The sequence below is a fragment of the Austrofundulus limnaeus genome, unplaced genomic scaffold (genome assembly GCF_001266775.1).
Source record: "Austrofundulus limnaeus strain Quisiro unplaced genomic scaffold, Austrofundulus_limnaeus-1.0 Scaffold146, whole genome shotgun sequence".
Lineage (NCBI taxonomy): Eukaryota > Metazoa > Chordata > Actinopteri > Cyprinodontiformes > Rivulidae > Austrofundulus > Austrofundulus limnaeus.
The window spans coordinates 474,870-494,912 of record NW_013952548.1 but is presented as its reverse complement, the minus strand read 5'-3'; the positions used below and the strand labels follow the sequence as shown (position 1 = coordinate 494,912).

The 20,043-nt window shown below is 37.2% G+C and overlaps 1 protein-coding gene across 1 annotated transcript in view; it reads left to right on the top strand.

The window, feature by feature from the left end:
* The window catches only part of lrp1bb (low density lipoprotein receptor-related protein 1Bb), a gene marked incomplete in the record, with an annotated part of 232,866 nt that overhangs the window by 142,398 nt on the left and 70,425 nt on the right, over positions 1-20,043 (top strand). The window contains 11 exon segments of the mRNA XM_014016494.1: positions 1,718-1,858; positions 1,956-2,081; positions 2,298-2,429; positions 7,898-8,032; positions 8,383-8,512; positions 8,982-9,108; positions 9,260-9,411; positions 11,363-11,487; positions 11,695-12,066; positions 16,693-16,882; positions 18,796-19,000. Coding sequence (XP_013871948.1) covers positions 1,718-1,858; positions 1,956-2,081; positions 2,298-2,429; positions 7,898-8,032; positions 8,383-8,512; positions 8,982-9,108; positions 9,260-9,411; positions 11,363-11,487; positions 11,695-12,066; positions 16,693-16,882; positions 18,796-19,000 — 1,835 coding nt within the window.

The following is a 20,043-nucleotide window of genomic DNA, read 5'->3' as shown; positions in this document are numbered from 1 at the left end:
CATCAGAAAGAATGCTCAGCAATTGTCCATTTAAAGAACCTGCAGACATGTCTATAAGTTTTATTTAATTCAATTTATGCATTTTTTAAATATATATAAAATATGTACCATATTTATTCAAGTATAATACATAAAACTAAACCCATAAAATCATCCATAAATTTGGGGGGTAGTACTATACTTGGATAAATATTTTTACTTATGTATTTTAACTGAAATGTTGGCTTCATTCACAAAATGCCTGAGTCCGGAAATGAGACCGCATTGCAAAAAGCAGTTGAAGCGAACATACTTCCGTCCTTCAGAGCGAGATAGTAACAGATCCAGGCAGGCGACATGATGTGAAAAAAAGGGGACAAAAAGCAGTCCTGCACCTTAGTAATGATAACGAACTAATGACATTAGCGTGTGACCGGGCCGCTCCTCGAACAACAACAAAAACGTTCGTCTGTAATGGCTGCCGTCTACCGATGTTCTGAAAAAGTTTGTATCCCTGAAAAAACATTTCCCCACCAGAGGGGGCACTCGCGAGTAGGAAGTAATCTGCTTTTCCCCTACAAGATGGTTCAAATATCATGTGAAGTCTCTGACTTTTGTGTTGGCACATCCTGGTGGACTATGTGTAAAATGCCAGAATTCATATGATGCTGCTACAGCTAATATATGTTTGTTGTCAAAATACCTTTTAATACATATGTTGTTAAAATAAAATGAACAGTCCAATGATCATTTTACTGATATGTATAAAGACTGCAAAGGCTGAAAAATCTTGAAGTCTGTATGAAATTGGAGGTAGTGGGGGTGTTGTATTATACATGAGATCGTATTATACACAAATAAATATGGTAGTTAAAAAAATTCCACTCATGGTTATTTTTTATATGTATTTGTGCAAATGCTTTCTGAAGTCCTTTGTCACCACCATATTCCTGGAGTAASGAATCATTTCTGAACCAAGCCATGTCTTTTTAAAGTAATAGTATATTCTGCAAAGGTTGATCCCCTTCTGAAYGTACTAAATTTATACCCATCTCTACCTCTTGTATATGTCTTTATCTACAGTGTAGCAACATGAGCCATGCAATTTCTCTTCACTTTGTGCTCTATTAGGGTTCATGTCTGTCAGATCTGTCCTGAGGAAAAAGGTGGCACTTGCGTGATATGATGATATGTGGTGGGTTTGTTGTGTGTGCGTGTGTATTTACACAGACAGACTCATCTTTTATGCTCCTGATGGAAGCACTTCTAAAGCCTGGAGGGCTTTGCCTCCTGTCACACAGTTCCAGATAGTGTGTGGACATTAAAACATTATGACACGTAACAACTGTACAGCATGTTCTCTCTTGCCCAGTACCAGCAGCCTCAGCTTCTAAATGTTGGTTGAAAACCACAGTCRTCTACATTTCATTTGATAATTGAGGTGCTGCTTTTGTTGTTGAAGTTCATAGAAAATGCTTTAGGGAGATAACCTTTTACTAAGCATTTACAAGAATATGATTTAAATCTAAGAYGCCCATGTCATGAGGGCAAGTAGCAGAGCAGGGGAGAAGGTACTCTTCAATCTCAAATCTGCTCAGAGAGTTTATCTAATATTAGGCAGCTGTCCTATATAAGAGAATAAACTGTGGAATTTGGATGCTTTAAAAAATATTTAAAACACAATGTGATTGTTTGCACTTGTTTTATGAATGTATTRAAATATCACTGACATTTACAGGTGGGAAACTCTGGTGGGCAGACGATGAAACGGCACAGCTGGGAACAGTCACCAAGAGAGATGGACGCAATTTCRTGGTCTTGAGAAACAAGACAAGTGGAGTGGTTCACATGAAGGTGTATGAGAAGGAGGGTCAAAAAGGTAAGTAGGCACACACAGAGGAGTGGAGAAAAAAAACATGTCATCCAATGACATTTCAAAGCATTATTTATCTTTGCTGGTTGTGCCTAATATTCAGGAAGAAACCCGTGCCAAGTGAACAATGGAGGGTGCACACAGCTTTGTCTCCCAACCTCGGAGAACACCCGCAGCTGCTCCTGCACTGTTGGCTACAATTTACGAAGTGATCGTACATCTTGTGAGGGTACGAATCTAACTGAGACTCGTTATTCTCTTCAGTGTGAGGCTGTAGATACGCAAAAACAAAACATTTATATAATACATATTTGTTGTTTTTGGTTTTGCATATTTCAAACCTTATACTAAAGCAAGTAATGAGTCTCAGGTAGAGTTTGTCATAATTATTTTGGCTAATAATAATAATGATAAAGACTAACAGGGACCCTCTGTTGGGTTTTAGGCGTTGATTCATTCCTGCTGTATTCCATCCATGAGGGTATCCGAGGCATTGCTCTTGACCCAAATGACAACAGTGAAGCCCTGATGCCCATCACTGGAACCCTGTTTGCTGTGGGAGTGGACTTTCATGCAGGTATGAGTAAAGGACAGAAGTGGGACTGAGATTCTCCAGGTCCTGTGGGACAAACTGCAAATCTTATGAGAGCATTTATTTTTAAAGCTGGTGGAAGTGGGTGGTCAAAAAAAAACATATATATATATATATATAATCCTTAAATCTCATATTTTTGTTATTACACACTGCTTTGTAAATTATGTAAATGTTTTTTTGAAGTCTTTCGTACACAAAGATTATCTTTTTTTTTTCTCTGTCTAATCTAATATTGGTTAAAACATTTAAATCTAARTAAGGCTTTGATRTATTYAACTATTGGGACGTTTCAGTTCAAAGTCTTGCCTTTGGGACAATGTTAAATAAACAAACTCTTGAAGTCCGAATTGGATGCAGTCAGAATAAGAATACTTACTTGGTGATACTCTTGTTGAAGATCATTTTAGGTTTTGATTCTTCGAAACAGGAGATCTATTCTCATCGGAATTTGTCTCTGTATGCATCTACAAGTACAAGTTGGTTGTTTAAACAACTGACAAGAACAATATATTTAAATGTCAAATWATTACAGAAGGTTGTTTACTGACTAATGAAGCCAGTGATGTTGTGCTCTATATGTCCAAAAATAAAATTWGTTTTTTGAGAGGATAATGAAGCGTCAAAACCGACAACAAAAACWGCTTACTTAATGTAATTTTCTCCTTGCAAACCAGCAGATGTCAACTAATGCTCAACTGATTACTGWATGACACATACACACAGACAAAAAAAATAAGATTTTAACACAATGCAGTTGTGTCAGACACCATAGAAGTATTGATTCAAGGGGTTGCCGTGACGGTATACTGCTTTAGTCTCCTAATTTGCCGTGTTAAAAATGTTCAATAGAAGTTCAGAAATACTGTCTGTTTGTTGTTAAATTGTGCATGAGGTAATGCATAATTAGATTCTGAAAGCTAGAAGACTACACTTGGTGATAATAAATACTTGTCTGGGTATTCATAAAGACTTAAAAAAGTGACTGCGCCCAAGGATTTCATGGTTCATAAACATGTTTCATAAATGAAAGAAAGTGACAGAGCTGCAGTTAAAGCTGTCCGTTTTACTAAGGATCTCTTTGAGAACAATTAGCTGTCATTCAAAATTACGAGGTAGTTTCTGTAAAGTAATGTTGCCTTTGCTGATGCTCAAGGTTAATTTACTTTGTAGCTTTTTCACTACCTTTGTAAAAATATATATTGGTACCCCCACCACCCCCCCAAAAAAAACATAAATAAATTAAAACAATCTAGTAATTTTCTTTGGAAACTTTCAAATATTCAGATGAAACAGCTGTTCAGAGTTGATATGTGACAGAGACTTGTCATCATGTAAATTGGACTTCTGAATAAACTTGCCTGACTGGCCTTAACTTTGAAGACAGGTTATGTTTGAATCCTCTGCTGCTGTAATCCTGCTGTCTTTTGACCAAAGCACGTTCCAGAGATTCTTTTTAACCATAGTGAAAATGCTTGTGAAAAATGTCTTTTTACCCTCGTWAGCAGAAAGGCATTGCATATATTTAGTAGGGCTGTGAAATTAATCGAGTTAACTCATATTGGTTAATTTTAGTGTTGGGCATAGATTAAAAATTTTAATCGCGATTAATCTAACTTTTTTTTAACAATCACTTTACTATGGCATATGTAGGTTTGTATATTGCAATGCACTCCATGTCAGTGCATGCCAGGTCATGTTTGAAAATGAGAAGTGGTTCTCAAACATTTTACCAGGATAAATAGAGGTTAAATAAATAAAAAAACCTCCATGTGTAACACATTATGTACAGTCTTGTTTTTCTTTTTGTCTTCTTATGGCTTATTTTATTTTATGTATTTATGTTTTGCTGACAACTGTGACCTTAGTATCCATCTTTCATTCCTCATGTAGTACTCATTTGGAATGAAAATCCTTGAATTCTTGATTTAACCTCATTATTCCGCACAAAATTTAACTGACTCAAATGTGTTTGGAGCATTTTTAGGTCATGTTTTATATTAAAAGATCAGGTCTAAGCATCAATTTTGTTTTCTAAATATAAACATTAAAAACTAATWAAYAACTCGAGTAATTTATTTTATCAATATGCAATAGAAATGTATATTAAATTTAAGATTAATCGTGATTAATTCACAGCTACTTTGGGATTAATAGGATTACAAATAATAATCATTTGACAGGATTAATATTTAATAGATTGACAGGAATGACTGTTGCTTTAGATTTTAGGTTTCAGCCAACATGATGGCTTCATGCTATCTAAAATCAAAYAAACAAAAATAAAAACTATATAGTTGGGAGGTTGTCTTGCAATTGTAGGATCGGGCGTTTGATCTCCAACCACTGCCGCATATCAAAATGTCCTTCGGCAAAACACTGTACCACCCACTGCCCCCAGCATGCTTATTGGTGTGTGAGTGAGAATATAAAAGKGCTGCATATGTAGAGTGCAAATGTACAACAGAAATCAGTGTGTTGCTGTGAATGAAATTCAGTCTAAACTGCTTTGGAGGACYTTTAKGTTAAGAAGACACGATCCTGTCGAAGGTGTGGACCATCGTTGCATACAAAACAAACAAAACAAGATATTTCTGACAAAGACTTCATCTCGTGAAAATCAGACTTCACATTTCWCTGCAGGTTTTGAATTGCAACAACAAATATCCATCCTCTTGCCAAAGCTTCCACTCATACAGTGAGAAGGATTTTCGAAGGTTATGTCAGTTGTTATGTCACAAGTTCAATAAAACGGATGCCATCTTCGATTATGCTTTTGGGAAATCACTTTGGTGCACTTCTTTCTCCTGTTTTAATGTGGTTTATGACTTTTTTAGTTGCCTGCCGACCCAGCGCTAATCCTATCTCTTATTTATGATTCTGAGCCGTTGGTGGTGGCTTCTTTATTCTCCTTGATATATTTGATGTGCTCACTGGCCTTCATGCATTTTTGTGTTTATAATGGCTGTGAAACACCAAAGTAATTCGCTCCTAACACCTATTGCACTGGAGTGTTTTTTTAAATTGCAAATGCTCTTCACACCTTGTTGTTTTGAGGAGGTATACACTTTTTGACATTATCTATTTGTTTCCAAATTGAAAAGATTTTGAAATATTAAAGAAAAAAGATAGATTTGTTTGGTTGGAGTTGTGCTATAAGGTAAAGCCCAAGAAAACATATRAAGAAAAATGCTTCCAAATTGTCATTTAGGTTAAATGGTGCAGGGATATGCAGAGAGACTGAGCATCTCTCATTCCGATTAGTTAAAACGTTCAGAATAGGTAGAATCATGGGATTCTTCTTCAGTACATCCATAAGGACAATATTTGGAAACATGAAAATGCATAACTTACATATCAGTAATTAGACATGAAGTAAAGTGTTTTTACTAAAAATAATAATAATAAAAAGCATATTGCAAAACATTTTATGTTAATTTTGTTTTATTTGTTTAGTGCGCAAATGATCTCTGCAAAAAGGAAACAAACCAGATTGAAATTCATTTACATAAAGTCACATCCATTCCAATTTATTCTAAATAAACAGTCATATTCAGTCCAATGGCTTACAGTGCAGAATTAGTAAATACAAACAAATGCCAGTTTGTAAACAGTGCTGTCTAACTAAAGATATCAACAAACTGCATTTAATCTTCATTTGGATTTGTTACTCAAATCACARTAAACAACAGTGTGGTGGGTAACTGGGGAAAGGCCTCCAATGTAATCAGACAGATAAAAATGGTTTCTTCTTGACCAGATAGGGTTGAAAGGACAAGAAAGTGGCACAATTAAGCAGAACGGCACCATAGTGGATTATACATTTGTAAGTGGACTGTATAAATGCATGGTGTTAAATAAATAAAAAACAGTGTTCGCAAATATTGAAACTTGTGAAATTCTAATTTAGGACAGCTTATAACAAATATAGGTACCAAACCTTTATTTTATGGTTTAATTTATTACTTAGAAAAAAATATTCACTGCTACATTCACAATAATATTTACACTTTAAATATAAGTTGGCATTTATTTTTTAAAAGAGCAGCAGATAAAAAAAAACTGTCATTTTGCATGTTTTCTGTTATTTCCATGAAGGTTAATGAAATGATAGTAATAATCCATTTCATATACAGTATTAAGCCACAAAGATTTTTTTTTTCAAATAACCAGCCAATTAAATGGCAGCCCAGGCATGGATCAGCAGACCTCTGCTGTTACTCAGGAGACAACATTATCCACTGACTAATATGCTATGAAGGGAGAAAATGATGCCAAACTACTGTCCACAGGAGAGACTGTGGAAACACTCAGACTGCTGACTGATGTATTCTATTTTTGTTTGTATTGTTTTTTTTGTTGCTGCAAATTTAAACTGCAACGAAAACCAAAAATGGAACATTGCATCCCTAAGCGTTTCATCAAAAATCTAAAGAACTAATAAGTTAATATTGATATGTGGATATCTACAGGCATATGAACTGATTATATTAGGAGGTCATTATAAAGCCAATGGTGGTCCAGGGTTAGGTAATAAGTTAACGTGCAGCTTACATTGGTTGTCGACTCAAATAAGCTGTACTCAGTAAATAAGCCCAGAGAGTCTTCATGCCTTTTATAGTTGCATTTATCCTGAATTGTTTTTCCTATCAAACAACATAAACAAAGAATGTAGTCACCCATGYCCCAAACAGTAGTCATGAGTTAGATTCTTATACAATAACTATCTAAAAAGTCTGAAATCAAAATTTAAATCAGAGACCTGGAAGATCAATTGCAACGTTGAAGYGTGACCACAGCTTTTGAAAAAGAAGCAGCGAGTTGAATTCATAATAAGACAAGTACAAAATTCAATGATTGTCCTTGTCTTTAATTTTTTGGGCAAGTGAACATGCAAATGTAGTGCTAAGCCCATCCAAGAGCAGCACCTGACAGCATGCACATTTCATTTGCATATCATTATAGAAGCCAGGTTGCCAGAGCAGAACAGATGAAAGCCCTGCAGCTGTATTCTGTCATATGTCATCTTTSTGTTAACAGAGTGTGAAGGCAGCAGGAACAAGATAGTCCAATTAAATGTATGACGCTATCTAAGCTCTTAACAACCTGTGGAAAGTCAAACCGACTGAGTCATGAAAGAAATGTGCGCGTGCGCACACATTCACACACACACATAATTGGTTTTGCTACTAGATAAAAGACTTACTTTAACCAAGACCATGACTTGCAAGGGGTATTATACTTCCCCATAAGCTTTTTCATGAACTGTATATCAACAAAGTGCTGTTCTTGATTTGTGGTGCTCTGTAGTGCCACACATCTGGTGAAATGGGCCATGCTGCAGTAAAATGTGCTTTCACAAGATGCTTTGTTTGAAAGCGTAAATACATCTATGGCAGCGACATTCATTATCCCATTATCCCTTGTCATTAATGGTATGGTGTAATTTGCAGGAAATGACACCGTGTACTGGACAGACATGGGGCTGAACAAAATATCCCGTGCCAAACGTGATCAGACCTGGAGGGAGGACGTCATTACTACTGGCATCAGTCGAGTGGAAGGCATTGCTGTGGACTGGATTGCTGGTCGGTATTGTGACTCCCCAGATCCTAGAGTTATTACCACAGGCTGWCAAGTTGCTATTGATTGTTAAAAATGCTCACTTTAGGTGTAATGCCTCTAGTTATGGCAGTGAGTAAAGGAGTAGTTTTTTTTAATCTGCTCTGACAATAAACATTAAGCTTTAGTAGCAGAGTAAGAAATTTTATACGCGACATAAAATCACTCGTAGCTCAAATACAAAAGAAACGTAACTTTTAATATATTGCATAAGTATGTTCATGTTAACAACTTTGTGTGTGTGTGTTTTATTTCCTAGAAGATACACAACCCTTTTCAATTTTTACACACCTGACTATCTCATCTCTCTACACAGGAAACCTATATTGGACAGACCACGGTTTTAATCTGATAGAAATTTCCCGTCTTCATGGTGCGTATCGTTCAGTCGTAATATCTGAAGGACTTGATCAGCCACGGACCATTGCTGTACATCCACAGAAAGGGTGAGCAATTTGTTTTAGATTTGTTAGCCTTTTGATATAATCAATTGCATTCCCTATTGTGTTTGTCTATTTTTCCCCAAAATCTTTACATAAGTTAAAGCAGACTAAATACAGTATGTGTACAAGGGCTCACCAAATCTGAAAAGAAAGCACTACCCACCATTTGCATTCCTGCACAGCAGATTTTACCTTTTTTTTTTCTTGGTTGAGTACAGGAGGATGATGTACAAATCATCTGGTACATTTAAAAATGGCTTCCCTAACAAAAGGAGTCAACCTTCTGTATTTACACTTTTAATAATTTAAAATAATTCATTGTACAGTAAGGTTATATTTTGCCCCATTAAAACATCACAATTGGAATCATTGAAAAAATTATGTAACACACAATTTCAGAAATTTATTTCAGTTTATATTGTAAATTTAGGTCAGCCGATTCTCTGTTTTTGAATCTTACTATGATTGACAGATATCTCTTTTGGACTGAATGGGGGCAAAACCCTTGCATTGGCCGCTCTCGCCTGGATGGTTCGGACCAAGTTACATTAGTCAATTCGGGCATCACCTGGCCCAATGGAATTTCCATAGACTTTGAGGTAAAGTTAAACGTAGCCGCGCAAACATTGTCTTGGAATACATTCACTTCCGTATTCAACAGCTTCTACCTCAAATCACAATTTGAGCGTGAAAGATGACTTTGACTAAGAAGCTTTGTTTTTGATACGCATTYGGAAAATTTCCTTACAGGAAAATACATTATACTGGTGCGACGCACGCACGGATAAGATCGAGAGGATCAACCTTGAAACGGGTGAGAGGCGGGAGATTGTACTATCGGCGACCAACGTAGACYTGTTCTCAGTGGCTGTGTTTGGACCTTACATCTACTGGTCTGACAGGTAATTTATTATTTTCTTTAATGCACTCACTTGCATTGTCCTRCAAAGCCTGTATGACAACTTTAGATCAGCTTTTCTCAACAAAGGTCATTTGTAAAGATATCAAGAGGAGTGTATTGTTCTTAGTGATAATCACAAAGTAGTTTTCTAAATACAAAGACAAGTCTTTGTTGTCTGCAACCCCATTTATGTCTGCAACACCATTTATCTTTATTTTTTGTAAAGACAGTTGCCTTAGTTGTGTCAAAACTGTGTGATTAAACTTTGTGACTGATTTTTTTTACACTCATTTTGCTTATATACAGTGGGTAAAATAAGTATTGAACACATCACCATTTTTCTCTGTAAATATATAGTGATCCATACATACAAAGAAATCAAACCATAAATTCCAGAAATGAAGTTATTTGTAATAATGTGGAATGGCACAGGGGAAAATTATTGAACACGCTTACTGAAATTTATCAAATACTTTGTACAAAAGCCTTTGTTGGCAATGACAACTTAAAGACGCCTCCTGTATGGAGAAACCAGTTGCATGCATTGCTCAGGTGTGATTTTGGCCCATTCTTCCACAGTCTTCAAATCTTGAAGGTTTTGTGGGCCTCTTCTATGGACTCTGATCTTTAGTTCTTTCCATAGGTTTTCTATTGGATTCAGGTCAGGTGATTGGCTGGGCCATTCCAGCAGCTTTATTTTCTTTCTCTGAAACCACTTGAGTTTCCTTGGCTTTGTGTTTGGGCTCATTGTCTTGCTGAAATGTCCAGCCAYGTTTCATCTTCATCATCCTGGTAGATGGAAGCAGATTTTTTTTATCAAGAATGTCTCTGTACATTTTTCCAYTCATCCTTCCTTCAATTATTTGAAGTTTGCCAGTACCATATGCTGAAAAACAGCCCCACACCATGATGTTCCCACCTCCAAACTTCACTGTTGGTATGGTGTTTTTGGGCTGATGTGCAGTGCCATTTGACCYCCAAACATGATGTGTATTCTGGCATCCAAACAGTTCAATGTTGGTCTCATCTGACCAGACTATATTCTCCCAGTATTACACAGGCCTGTTTAAATGTTGTGCAGCAAACTTTAAAGGAGCTTCAACATGCTGTTTCTTCAGCAGTGGAGTCTTGCGTGGTGAGCGTGCATACAGGCCATGGTGGTTCAGTGCATTACTTATTGTTTTCTTTGAAACAAACGTACCTGCTAATTCCAGGTCTTTCTGAAGCTCTCCACAAGTGGTCCTTGGCTCTTGGACAACTTTTCTGATCATTCTTTTCACTTCTCTGTCAGAAATCTTGTGAGGAGCACCTGGTCATGGTCAGTTTATGGAGAAACGATGTTCTTTCCACTTCTGAATTTTGGCCCCTACAGTGCTCGCTGGAACCTTCAGAAGTTTAGACATTCTTCTGTAACCGATGCCATCATTCTGCTTTGTAACAATAAGGTTGCGAAGGTCTTGAGAGAGCTCTTTACTTTTACCCATCATCAGATGGTTCTTGTGTGATACCTGGCCATCATCTGGGWCTGAACCAGCTGATGTCAACTTGCACTGACAAGGGGCAGGCTTGCTTTCTAATTACTGAGAGAGTTCAGCTGGTGTCTTGGCTTTCCATGTCTTTTTACACCTCCCTTTCTTCATGTGTTCAATACTTTTTCCCTGTGTCATTCCACATTATTACAAATAACTTAATTTCTGGATATTTATGGTTTGATTTCTTTGTATGTATGGATCACTTGGATTGKTACCGACATCTGGTGAAAATTTCATGTCATTAGCACCTCTAGTAATGTATTTACTGAGAAAAATGTTGACGTGTTCAATACTTATTTTACCCGCTGWATATGTAATTTTAWGTGTGTTTATTCAACTCTGTCCTAGCTCTCAAATACAGCGTGATCTTTTCTGAAATGTAAATGCTGTTTGCTGATTTTTTCTACTGACAATAACCAGGGCCCACTCCAATGGTTCAATCCGCCGGGCTTTTAAGACTGACATCAATGAGCCTATAACCATGAGGAGTGGCCTAGGGGTCAATTTAAAAGACGTTACCGTTTTCAATAGAGACAGGGAAAAAGGTAAGATTTAACTTTACAGTCAGTCACAGTTTTGAGTGCTGTAAATTTGTAAAGGACTTCTTAAAAATTTTTATAAGGTTACCATATGCCACATTAGGCCAAGCATTGGGTTTTTGTCTCTCCTGTATGGGCAGGACAAATTAAAGCTGACAGCATAAAGCAGGAACTAAAGCAAGCYGGTAACTGAACATGTGTTTTGTTTTGAAGGCACCAACCCCTGTGCCAGGAGTAATGGAGGCTGCCAGCAGTTGTGCTTTCACCTGGGCAGCGGTCGACGAACCTGCTCCTGTGCTCACGGCCGCTTGGCAGACGATGGTTTTGTCTGTAAGCGCTATGAAGGTTATTTACTCTACTCCGAAAGGACTATACTGAAAAGCATCCACCTTTCAGAYGAAAACGACCTCAACTCACCCATTCAGCCCTTTGAAAACCCAGCTTTTTTTAAGAACGTCGTAGCGTTGGCCTTTGACTACAGCCAGACCAGCACTGGAACCAACCGCATCTTTTTTAGCGATGTCCATTATGGAAATATACAAATTATTAATGATGACTGGACTGGAAGAGCTGTTATCTCAGAAAGTAAGTGTATTTCATGTTGTCAAAATGCTCCCAGGTTTTACAATTTTATCTCATAAAACTCACACTTTTTACTCAATGCATGTTTGTTTGTTTCCCAAGAGCTTTAGATTTTTGACATTGTGGTATCTGCTTAGAGTAGCACACATTATAGTAGATGGCTGTTATTATTTCTTGTGCTATTTACCCACTTGTTGCATTTCAATGGCATGATTAGCTTTCTGTTTTATTGTGCTTCCTAGAAACTCTATWTTCAAAATAATAAGCCAATGGAATGCAACTGCAACAGCTGTTTTAATCTGCTTTTTCTGAAAAAGGGGGGAAAGTGTAAATGATGTGCATGTTTTCCTCCAGTTTTGATGATGTAAAAAAATGTGGGTATTTGCAGTGTTAATTGCAGCTGTCTAAGTTAATTTCATGAGTGTTTTATGTTGCGTTGTTACCATATAGAGCTCATGCTTAAAATATTCCTGATTACTTGCTGCCCCCATCTGAAAGGGATCCCTGATTAGTTGTAACATTAGACTTAATTTGATAAACATTTATTTTAACTGTAAAATGAAGACTTTAAAAATACTGTAGGGTGTTTAGTTTTGTAAATTTTTCAAAATATATTTTAACACGGACGGGACCATTTTATTTACATGCAAAGCATTCTGAGTAAATGATGACATGGGTAGGTCATCGGTGTGAGCGAGCTATATCCACCCTGAAGGTTAATCTTGGACAATATCTGACGATTTACTCTTTTAAATGAAACCAGAGAGCGTTGACAGAGAGGATGAAGTAGAAATGACTCAGTCTACAACTGAAAATATGGATGAGGACAACRGAGCTGCTTCRTGGAAGAAGAAACTCAGTTTAGCCTGTTAGCCTTTGCGCTAGCGCCAACACTATTGCCTTATATGTAATAGCTCAGCGCTAGCGCAACAAGCTAACAAGCTAAACTGAGGTCCATCCATCCATCCATCCATTTTCTTCCACCTATCCGGGGTCGGATCCGGGGTCGGTCAGCTTCAGAAGGGAGGCCCAGACCTCCCTCTCCCCAGCCACTTCTTCCAGCTCCTCCAGGGGAACTCCAAGGCGTTCCCAGGCCAGCCGAGAGACATAGTCCCTCCAGCGTGTCCTGGGTCTTCCTCAGGGCCTCCTCCCGGTGGGACGTGCCCGGAAMACCTCACCAGGGAGGCGTCCAGGAGGCATCCTTACCAGATGCCCGAACCACCTCAACTGGCTCCTCTCGACGTGGAGGAGCAGCGGCTCTACTCTGAGTCCCTCCCGGATGACCGAGCTTCTCACCCTATCYCTAAGGGAGAGCCCAGCCACCCTGCGGAGGAAACCCAAACTTGTATCCGGGACCTCGTTCTTCATCCATATTTTCAGTTGCAGGCTGAGCCATTTTTGTKTTCGTCTCTCTGTTATGTGGATGGAGGACCTCAGTGACGAGAGGAGAATATGTAGCACTGAGCTAATACATATATATGTGTAAAGAAAATGGCCCCGTCCGTGTAATATATTTTTTAACTTTTAGTTTAAAAATTATAAAAATTAAACAGCCTACAGTATTTTTACAGTCTTTATATTGCAGTTAAAATAAATGTTTATTAAATAAAGTCTAATGTTACAACTAATCGTGGATCTCTTCAACAAAGAACAATCTCTTCAAACAACATCCTTGTCAATCATACCTTGATAATAAGCGGCTGGAGACAAATAAACAGCATAAACTGTCTGTTCAATACAACCGTCCTGTGCCATTCTGAGAAGTTTCCACAGGGAGCAGAACTCTGCACCTTCCCTCCTTTTTCTCACACACAGAGACTGGCAGAGTGTTACAGATCCACTCGCACCCATCCCCCCAGCCCATCCTCCTCCACGCTCTTGCTGAGGGAGCTTTCTGCTTATTTATTTATCTTCTAGAAATGAACAGGCATTATCAAGAACCATCTGTCAGGAGCGTAAGTGTCCTTCACGCCTTCCCACTTGTGAAATGCAAAATGAAAGTGGTCCAAATATTTCATACGAGAGCAATTTGAAATTTGGAGTCCACAGCATTTGTCTATTCCTCATTTTAAAAGCTGYGCTGACACATTGTTTTTTTTAATGCAGCTACAACGGAAATAATTATAGCAGGTCATTAGGATGTTCCTTGTTTAAGATATATTATTTAGTCTTGAATCAAAGCAGGCCACATATATTTTTTTAGATGGGGTCATCATCTTTAGGCAACATTTCATACTGTCCTTCCACATAAAAGCTAAACGGTCTTCCTCTACCTTTTTTTTCCCTGAAGCTCATCATTGAGGAAAGGTGAAGATGTTAATCATCCATATTTCCCTAATTAAACTCTGAGTCCCTCATTAATTACTCTCTTGCGTGGCCAACAATTTGTGAGAAACTCCATGCTGCCAGACAGCTTTTATAGCAAACTATTAATTAGTTGTCGGCTGACTCAGACCGAGTCTTTAAGTATTCAAGGGTATAGTTTATGTGGTTTTTAGACACATGGTTATAGTCAAGTTATCCAAAATCAGCACGTTTAATATTTAGTCAAATGAAAGATGGCATTTGTGGATAAACTTGCATAACAAAGGTCTGTTATAGATGAAGTTTTCCATATTTTTGTGACTATTGAGACACTTAAGATTACATATATATGGAAGTTTTTTTTAAGTTCCCAGCAGTTTGCCTAATTAAGAAGAAAGTTATTTGGCTTTTCTAAATGTTTTCCTCCCATGACAAATTGTTGCTCGATTAATTAGATATTTAACTGAAACGTTCATACATTAGTGGTTGACAGATGGAGAAGAAGGTTCATCAAAAGTTGATTTGTAAAGCAATTTTTATGAACATTTTTTGATAGCAAAAAGACTGGCTGAGTGAAGGTTTGTTTAATATTTAATATGTGTGTAGTGCTGGGAAAAGGAACCAAATGCTGTTATCATTTTACAAAGGAAAGTAAACAATATTYTTGTTTTAGATACTTTCCTTTTTCCTTTTTTATTTTTCCACATACTATACCTAGGGGTTACAGTGCTCTCAGATGGGAATTTTAAAAATTWGATTTTGTTTTTCATTTTCTCCAATATTCATTGCTGACAATTTGTTCTAAAATATAAAATAAATTATACCAAAACTGATGTTTCTGTGATGCAGGAATAGCAAAGCTAAAATGGGATATTAATGAATCTTTGAAAGAAGTAGGTTAGACTTAGTAATTAAACATGAATATAGCTAAATTATCTATCAGTAATCAGTACATCTGTCTGCAGTTTTAATTTTGTGTCACTCACATCAATGCATTTGCATGGGAGGCTGCAAATGCCTTATCTTATCCTGCGTTTAGGAAATAGTTTTGCAATGAAAACACACTCAGTTCCTGAGTGAGTGTTGCATCAACAAAAAGCCGTCTGTCCAGAGTAGTGAGGCATGAAGCAAGTTTTAGGCTGATTATCAATGAAACACAATCCCAGCTCTAACACAGAAGGGGATGGATGGATGGATGGATGGATGGATGGATGGATGGATGGATGGATGGATGGATGGATGGATGGATGGATGGATGGATGGATGGACTACCAAACATTTTTGGAGTCCTTCATTGGAGTGCTCAAAACTACTCTGAGGATTTATTGACTTACTGGGGGACTTCTACACACAGCCAATGATAGTGTGACATGAAAGGGAGGAACTCTCAGATCTGTATGGTCTGCCAGAGTGGAGCTGTGCTTTAACTTCTTTCATCAGTGTTGCTTTTTGGCTGATGACCTTCCAGCTAGCAAAATTGGCACCCTGTGTAGATTCATAACGTAGACATGACTAGAAAGTATTTGTTTCTGTGCTATAATATTGTGCATGTCACTGTTTGTCTATAATAAACACAATTTTAGGTGTCTACATGCATGTCGCACCATGTTCCACTGGGTCACAGAGCTATGGTTAATTTTCTAATTGTCATTAGAGCTGTGAAGTTATCACCACCAGATGTTGTGTTGGATAAAGTGGTATGGTGTAGTTGAAGGTATGCTGAGAATGTTTGACAGATGTTCCTGTCCATGGGTTAACCCCCACAGCAATCTAAAGAAGACAAGGGGTTTGGACTCTGAATGAGCCTTGTTCTGGGTCTCTATGTGACAGAATTGTTACAGATCTAAAACAGTTTATGCCTGCAGTTATCCCTGAACTTGGTAGTGTTCAAATTCCAGCCCATCGTTCGCCTAAGGTAGAGACAGAAAGAAAAGGATTGTGAATACAAGAAACTGAAATGAGCTTCTGATGTAGAGCGGCTGGATTTACCCTATCTCTAAATGAGCAAAAAAAATCCAACCTTGTTTAGCACATAAGGCAGGCCTCTGGGTAGATCTTAGTGAACATACTGTATTTTATCTCACAACTAGCTTAGAGATGGCTCCCAAATCGGATGGAGGAAGTACCTAAAGGAAGGGAAGTAGTCTGCTAAAGCTAATGCAAGTGTGCCTGATTGGATGGATCGATGGATGGATGGAGATGGGCAATGTTATAACTTTAAAAAAGCATATGTATACATTAGAATGTTTCATTGAAGAGGTGTTTGTTGATTATTGATATTTTATTAATTTTATTTATTTGTGTTTGTTTTGCTTTGTTTTTAAGATGTGGGTTCAGTGGAGGGTCTGGCTTACCACCGAGCTTGGGACACCTTGTATTGGTCCAGCACCACCACTTCTACCATCACCAGAAAAACTGTAGACCAGAAACGGGTTGGTGCCTTCCCCAGGCAGGCAGTGGTCACGCTTTCAGAGGAAGACCACCCACATGCCCTGGCTCTGGATGAGTGTCAAAAGTCAGTAGTAGTAGTTCATACTTCTCTGCGTTCCAAAATGCTGAATGAGTTTATTACCGATCCAATGCAATGCGTTGCTGTTTTCTCAGGTACTGTGTAAATAATGAAATGAAATAACATTTAACTGAAAGAAACACATTGCCTGAGTTCAGTATGTTCACCATTCACCTATATTAGTTATTTATTTAAAAGAAAATGAAAAGTTACATTAAAAGAAGATATTATGCACGTATAACAGTGTAATTTACATGCAACCATGTAGCCAACATTTTATCATGATTGTTATTATTTAATTTAAATTTGGAAACTCTTGTTAATTTTATAACAAATTTAAGATCCTGTTGATTGTTTGTAAATCTGTTTGTGGAATGGAATTCTGATGTGCTGCCAAGATATTCTCTGGATACAGTTCTCATAAATTTAGTGGTTACATCACGATAAAATGCAGACAGAGGAAGAATAGTGAGGGAGTCACATGTGCTGCTCATCCATTTAAACTGCTTTTTACTTAGAATTCGATAACTCATGCTTATTTTGTTATGAATCCATTTTGCTGATTTAAGAAAAGTGAATTTGTATGTTAGTATTTTATATTCATATTTTATTGGTCAGTTTTTGGTTTCTCTAGAAAAGACAAAACTTAAAATAAATATTGATTTCAATAGATTTCTCTATCAAAGCAAAACATCTAAAAAAGGTCATATGTAAGAAGTAGTTTAATGGATTTTTAGTCTTTTTTTTCTTTTAGGTCTCATCAAATGCAGGTTTAAATATTTGTTTTTGTCAAACATGTTTTCATGGTTTATATTAGGGTTTATTGAGCATTTTTTTCTCCTTGGAATTCAATGATTAGATGTAATAAGTTTGATTCATAGAATTAAGAGCAACACGTTCACTGGTTTCATGTATAGCATGTTATCATCATCTTTCCAAGAATTTTTTTTTTTTTTTTTTTTTTTGGAAATGGCTAAAGTGTTTTCTGTTAAAACTACTTTTGTACATGATTGTAAGAAAAAAATGTTTCAATACGCAGCCAGAAAATGAGGGTTTTGCTACTCCTGTTAAATTACTAAATTAATTTCCTGACCTCAACTAATCTTGGTTGGCAGCTTGGCAACATATCTTCCACTCCAGAACCTCAGTCTGATTATTATTATTCAAACTAATGTCATTACCGGTAATTATAAACTCTGGTTGTGACTTCTGACCTGGTTTTTATATCATTATACTTCATGACAATGTCACAAAATACAAAGAGAAGCCAGTATTAGGGTGATTTTTATTTATGCAATTTCTGATTGCATTTACCTTTGTTTACAGTTGTTTCATCCGCACAGCAATGGATTTAAAACGTGGACTCTTTGTTGCAGTCTCACACCACTGGAGAAACAAATCTTACTCTCATTTCTGCAGCTGATGCTATCTGTTTTTTGATATTTTCACACAAAAGAATCTGCACGGATGACCTTTAATCACACAACCTGCTAATTCATTTCAATTACTTGAAAGTGAGCCACAATTATATCATCAAAGAGCTCATTTAGGGCACAGAAAGGAAGTCAGTAAGGTCTTTTCAGCTATTAGATGTTATTAACATATTTAAATAACTGTACAAATAATCACCAACTATAATTCAGTAATGACCATGTCTACTTCAGACTTGTGTGTGTGTGTATTCTGCATGCATGGCTCTGGTTTTGCAGCATTTTTTGTTACGCCTATAAATAAAATAAATCAATTGTTTCTAAATGGTCATTTAGTCACATATGACTCATTTATTTTGTTGCAACAAGTAACTCCTCTTTGAGATGTAAAGGATTTGTAACATAGTGGGCTTAGCTGCGTGTTTCAACTATTAAGAGGAAGCAATGCATTGTGATTGCTAGAACTAATAGTCCGTTTTACTTGTTTAGCTTGATGTTTTGGACGAACTGGAATGAACAGAGGCCGAGCATCATGAGATCCACCTTAGCTGGCAAGAACATGATGATCGTCATTAGTTCTGACATCTTGACGCCCAATGGACTGACGATTGACCACAAAGCAAAGAAGCTTTACTTTTCTGATGGAAGCCTTGGCAAAATTGAAAGATGTGACTATGAYGGTTCCGGTCGATTTGTGAGTATGAAATTCACCTTTTCTTGTGTAAAATCTTGTGCATTTTTAAATAGSTTTAACATATTTGTGTCACCTTTTGCATAATGAATGTGACCTCTCAATCACAGCAGTTTAAATTGTTTCTGGACCATTTTACTTAAGAGTGGACCAGCTGTCGTTGAAATTTAAAGCAACAATTTGCGAAAGGCACATTCTTATGGATAGAATGTCAAATTGTCTTCTTGCTTTGAATGGAAAATGTTTTTTTTTTTTTTTACATCTAATCTTCCATGCAGTTGAGCTCCTGGAACCAGACCCTCTACACAACAGATGGGATTTGAAATACTTTTTGAAGTTGTCTTATTTCCTTTCTGAGGGCACAGATGGTTTCCTTAATCACAACAGTCCACCCCTGCTAAAGTAAATAAAACTCAGTGAGAGAAGTTCACGTTTGGTTCATAAAAGTTTCATGCATAATGGATGACATTCCAAGCAGCTGTGTCCAGGTTGTACGGAGGATTACAGTGCAAGATGACCTTTTTCTGCCACAGATTCAAGCTTTTGCTCAACATGGCCTGTGTGGCTAAGCACTTTGGCCCATCTCAATTAGTTACCCATACGTGTGATGAGCTAGGTCACCAGGCTCAGAAAGTCCTCATCTTTGAGACCCCACCTGCACTTGCCGCAGTCCAGTCCAGCTAAAAAAAAGGCTTTGCTGTAACACTGCTCTGGGTGCAGGATTTCCATTCCAATTAAAATGTGTAAATTAAACCAAGGAGGCTGACTGTTGACTTCATTCTTTCACCAAAACATGGTTGTTGGATGTCTTCAGGCAACACATCCACTCAAAATATATATAAATATATAGATATTGTTTAATTTCACATGACATTGATGTTCAAATTACCAAAAAATTGCCAGTAGCTGCAGGATTAAAACAAACTAAAGATTTCAAACAAAAGTGATTGGAGACATTGTCATACAGGAGTTTTAGGTCGTATTCAGACCTGATCATTTGCTCCGTTTTAAACGAACCAGAGTTCGTTTCCAGCGTTGGTCCGGAC